At 43.9% G+C, this 4,861-nt stretch overlaps 1 protein-coding gene across 1 annotated transcript in view; it reads right to left on the reverse strand.

The window, feature by feature from the left end:
• Positions 1-4,861, reverse strand: part of MARCH10 (membrane-associated ring finger (C3HC4) 10, E3 ubiquitin protein ligase) — a 140,737-nt gene that overhangs the window by 21,778 nt on the left and 114,098 nt on the right. Inside the window, exon 7 of the mRNA XM_006833724.1 lies at positions 651-760. Within this exon, the coding sequence (XP_006833787.1) occupies positions 651-760 (110 nt within the window). The remainder of the gene's footprint in view (positions 1-650; positions 761-4,861) is intronic.

Below are 4,861 nucleotides of genomic sequence, written 5' to 3' on the forward strand. Positions count from 1 at the left end.
GGCACTTAACAACAACAACAACAATTATCACATAGTGTGCTAAGAGGGTAATGCATCTCTGAAGAAAACTGGATTTTTGTATTTGGAAACTTCTCAGACCTTCCCCTATGTATTTCTTCCTTTGAATAGTTCTGATTTGTATTCTTTCCCTGGAATAAATGTGATCATGCATATTTAAAAAAAAAAGTTAGGTGAGGTCACATGGGAGCAAGGCTGAGCTAAAGCTACTTTTTCTGATTCCTTCCCTTGTCCATGTGTAGATTTGGCACCAGCCACACCCCTTCTGGAGAAGGGGGGCCATTGCCCAAGAGTGCAGAGCACTGAGGGTTGACTAAGAGCACACTGAGGAGCCAAGGTTTGGGAGTGGAGGGAAGGGACAAGGGTCTCAGAAGCACAGGTGTACACATCAACTCCCACAGCCAGGCTGAGGAGCCTTCCCAACTGGGCTTGTCCTCTCCAGGCCTGGGCTGAGCTGAAGTTGTGTTATGTTCTCGGTATCTTGATGTTAAACAAGAGTTACCTCAATCTTTACCTATAAAAAATGACTGAACTCTCATCTAAGTGACACTTCTCTTGTGTCTCAAATTGAACTCAGACTGTGACATGTCTGGCCAGCTGAAGAAGCCGAGTAGATAGGGGGTGTTTCTTACCCGGGACTGCTGGTGCTTCTGGTAGAACTCATTCAGGTTAAAGTCCTCCAGATCGACCAGAAGGCCTTGCTTACACATTTCACATGTTCGCACGGCACCTAGATCTGCTCCTTAAGTTAGATAAAGAATGGTACATTACATATAGATCTGTTTGTGTTGGTACTTGGGACAGATGTTTTATATATATATTAGTTTTTGATGTTTACCTGTGCCTTATTGATTATACAAAGGCTTTCAGTTGTGTGGCTCATGACACGTTATGGACATTACAAAGAATGAGTATTCTGGAACACTTAATTGTGCTCATAAGGAATCTGTACATCATGAATGGGGAACATTTTCCCTGCCAAAATTTATAACATTCGTGGGCTGTACAAAATTTTCCACTTAAAGAATTTGCCTGCTATATTTAGATGGCTGGAAATGTGGTTGACTTGGCAGTACCAGACCAAATGATTGCTGGACATAAACCATGGGTGGGGAACGTCCAGCCCGAGGGCCATATAAGGCCCAAGAAATCATTTGGTCTGGCAGGACAGGTGTTATTTTGAGAGCCAACTTATGTGTGTTGTAAATTGTGAGCATCTGTGGCCTTCCTTTTCAAGCCAGCCATCTTCTGTAGAGGATGACCTTGAGCCTGAGAGCTGAAAAATGCCTTTTGTCATATTATGCAAGCTTCATAGAAGTGAAATTTCCATGACTTTTAAATAACAGGTCTTGCTTTCTATTTAAATATAAACAAAATGGTTACCAAATTGGAATTGCTTTGTGGAGGCTGAATCTACAATATGTTGTTGTTAAGTATAGTCGAGTGTTGGTTCCGACTCATAGAGACCCTGTATAGGGTTTCTGAGGAGCATCTGGTGAGTTTGAACCACCAACCTTGCCTTTCAAACCAACCTTGCAGTCCAGTACTTTATCCAATAACACTATACCAGGATTCTAAGAGTCGATAGAATAGATGTTTGCAAAAAGAGAGAACATTGGACCCATGATGTTTTTTGTTTTTTTTTCCTTATTTCTGGCAGACTTAACACAGGTCTAAAGTAATTAGTCAGTGAGTACCATGGATAGAAGATAGCTATGTAATGGAGCTCTGGTAGCGTAGTGGTTACGACTCGGGCTGTGAACCGCAAGGTCAGCAGTTCGAAACTACCAGCTGCTCCGCGGGAGAAAGATGAGGCTTTCTACTCCCGTCAAGATTTACACCCTCGGAAACCCTGTACAGGGTCGCTATGAGTCGGTTCCGACTCCACGGCACATAACAACAACAACAACATGTTCAATTTGTGGATGAAAATTCTGCCTTTAGTTTTCCTGCCCAGGTTGCATTCCCACCTGAGAAAGTGAGGGAGTTGGGGGCCAAGTGGGGGGATTAGTTGTTGTTGTTAGTTGCCATCGAGTCAGTACCGACTCATAGCGACCCTATGTACAACAGAACAAAACACTGCCCGGTCCTGGACCAACCTCACAATTGTTGCCAAGCTCAAGCCCATTGATGCTGCCATTTTGCCAATCCGTCTTGCTGGGTGTCTTCCTCTTCTTCTCTGACCCTCCAACTTACCAAACATGATATCCTTCTCCAGCGACTGGTCCCTCCTGACAATATGTCTGAAGTCTGAGAGATGAAGTTTGGCCATCCTGGCCTCCAAGGAGCACTCTGGCTGCACTTCTTCCAACACAGATCTATAGCAGCCCATGCCACTTTCAATATTTTCCACCAACACCATAACTCAAATACATCAATTCTTCTACAGTCTTCCTTATTCATTGTCCAGCTTTCACATGCATATGAGGTTATTGAAAATACCATGGCTTGGGTCAGGTGCACCTTAGTCCTCAAGCTGACATCTTTGCTCTTCAACACTTTAAAAAGGTCTTGTGCATAAGATTTGCCTAATGCAGTACGTCATTTGATTTCTTGACTGCTGCTTCCATGAGTGTTGATAGTTGATCCAAGAAGAATGAAGTCCTTGACAACTTCAATTTTTTCTCTGTTGATATGAATGTTGTTTATTGGTCCAGTGGTGAGGATTTTTGTTTTCTTGACATTGAGATGCAATCCATACTGAAGGCTGTGCTCTTTGATCTTCATCAGCAAATATTTTAAGTCTTCTTCACTTTCAGCAAGCAGGATTGTATCATCTGCATATCTCAGGTTGTTAATGGGTCTTCTTCCAATCCTGATGCCAGGATTTTAGTTAGAACAGTATTTATGGCCAGGACTCAGCTCAGCTCAGCGTCCTTTGGAAAAGGACCCCGGAGAAGGCTTCCTTTGTTGCTGGATTGTTGTTACATGTGTACATATTTTAAACACGCATTCTACATCAGCATTTTCTTTAGTTGACTTACCCTACCTTTAGTTGACTTTCCCAATGCAAAAGTGGAAGATGCAAAATTGCAGGTATATGTCCAAACACCCGGTCTTACACTTTTTTCTCAAGTGTAGTTGTTGCATTGCTGTTCACGATGTCCTGTAATTTATTTTATGCATCAAAAACTGATGACTAGTTGTTGTTGTTGTTGTTATGTGCCGTGGAGTCAGTTCCGACTCATAGTGACCCTGTACAGGGTTTCTGAGGCTGTAAATCTTTACGGGAGCAGAAAGCCTCATCTTTCTCCCGCGGAACAGCTGGTAGTTTCTAACTGCTGACCCTGAGGTAGCAGCCTGATTCGTAACCACTACGCTCCCAGAGTTACCTACATTTATTCAGTAAACATAGCGCTTGTACAATTTTACAGCCCGGTTTTATTTTTTCCCCACTGGGGGTACAAAGAAATACCAAATTAGAGAGAATTCTTAAAGGACAAGGCTGCTCAGTGATTCCCTATCTGTATCTCTGTTTTTTTTTTTTTTTTTTTTTTTAAATAGCATCATTCTGTAATGCTTTAGGCTACTGAACTCCCCATGTGTCTTCAGATCTAATCCTGCTGAAAATACCCATATTAGCATTGGCATTTACAAGCATTTAGCAACACTTTCATCACACAATTTAACGAGTACTTTTTCTGTGCTAGATGCTTAATTGGCTCAAATTTCTGGTAAGATAAAGCATCCTACGGCAGAGTCAATAACAAGCCAAGGCCACTGGTTTCTTCGCTCTTCGAAGGACGGAGTACATTGCTTGGCCTGCGAATGTGCGTTTAAGCATCTTGGGCTGTGTCCCACATTCCAGGGTGGGGAAGGTGCATTTATGGACAAAGAGCACTGGGGATGAGGCTGTTAATACAGTACCCCCACATGCTCATTCCTCTGCTTAAATGGTGTGCTGTTTTGGTGGTGGCTCAGCCACACCCCATGGGGATGAGGCAAAGCTCTGGGTCTTCTAGGCTGCTGGGAACGGTGGGGACCAAGGAGGAGAACATGGAAGAGGAGAGAGATTGGACCCGGCTCTGGGATGAAAGTCTGCAGAGGGCCAAGTCACAGAGAGAGCGGTGATTTCCTAATTGAGTCGCTCTGCATGGCGGCCCTGTGTTTTTTGGTTCAAGTTGCTCTCATTTCAAGAAGCATGCTTTAAAGAAACCTCCTGTTCTCTGCCAGGAAAACTCCAGCAGACCTACTGATGTGGCTATATTTAGGTTATAAGTTCCGCAGGGAGTTGAGAAGGGGTTTCACATCCAGTTATCAGATCTGTTAAAGAGAGCTGATACTACCAGCACACAGCAATCTCTATGGAAAATGGCTTCAGAAAATGAGAGCAGTGCTCTTTCCTACCCCTACTGCAAAAAGAGGGGTCCTGGAGTGATGCTGCAGGATAAGCACTGAACTGCTAACCACAAGGTCGGTGGTTCAAACCCACCAGCGGCTGCTCAGAAACCCCAGACAGGGTTGCAATGAGTCAGAACTGATTCGATGGCACATAACAACAACAACTGCAAAAAAAGGAGGAGCCTGGTGTGGTTATGTAGGATAAACACAGGGCTGTTAACCACAAAGTCGGCAGGTCACCAGCTACTCCTCAGAAACCCTGTACAGGATTGCTATGAGTCAGAATTGGCTCAACGGCATGTAACAACAACTGCAAAAAAGGAGGAGTCTGGTGTGGCCCTATAGGACAAGCACAAAACTGAGAACAGTGAGGTCACCAGTTCAAACCCACTAGCTACTCTGAGGAGAAAGATAAGCTTTCTGTTCCTGTAAAGGTATGTTGTTGGTGTTGTTATGTGCCGTGGAGTCGGTTCCGACTCATAGCAACCCTGTACAGGGTTTC

Source organism: Chrysochloris asiatica, unplaced genomic scaffold (genome assembly GCF_000296735.1).
Source record: "Chrysochloris asiatica unplaced genomic scaffold, ChrAsi1.0 scaffold00007, whole genome shotgun sequence".
Classification (NCBI taxonomy): domain Eukaryota; kingdom Metazoa; phylum Chordata; class Mammalia; order Afrosoricida; family Chrysochloridae; genus Chrysochloris; species Chrysochloris asiatica.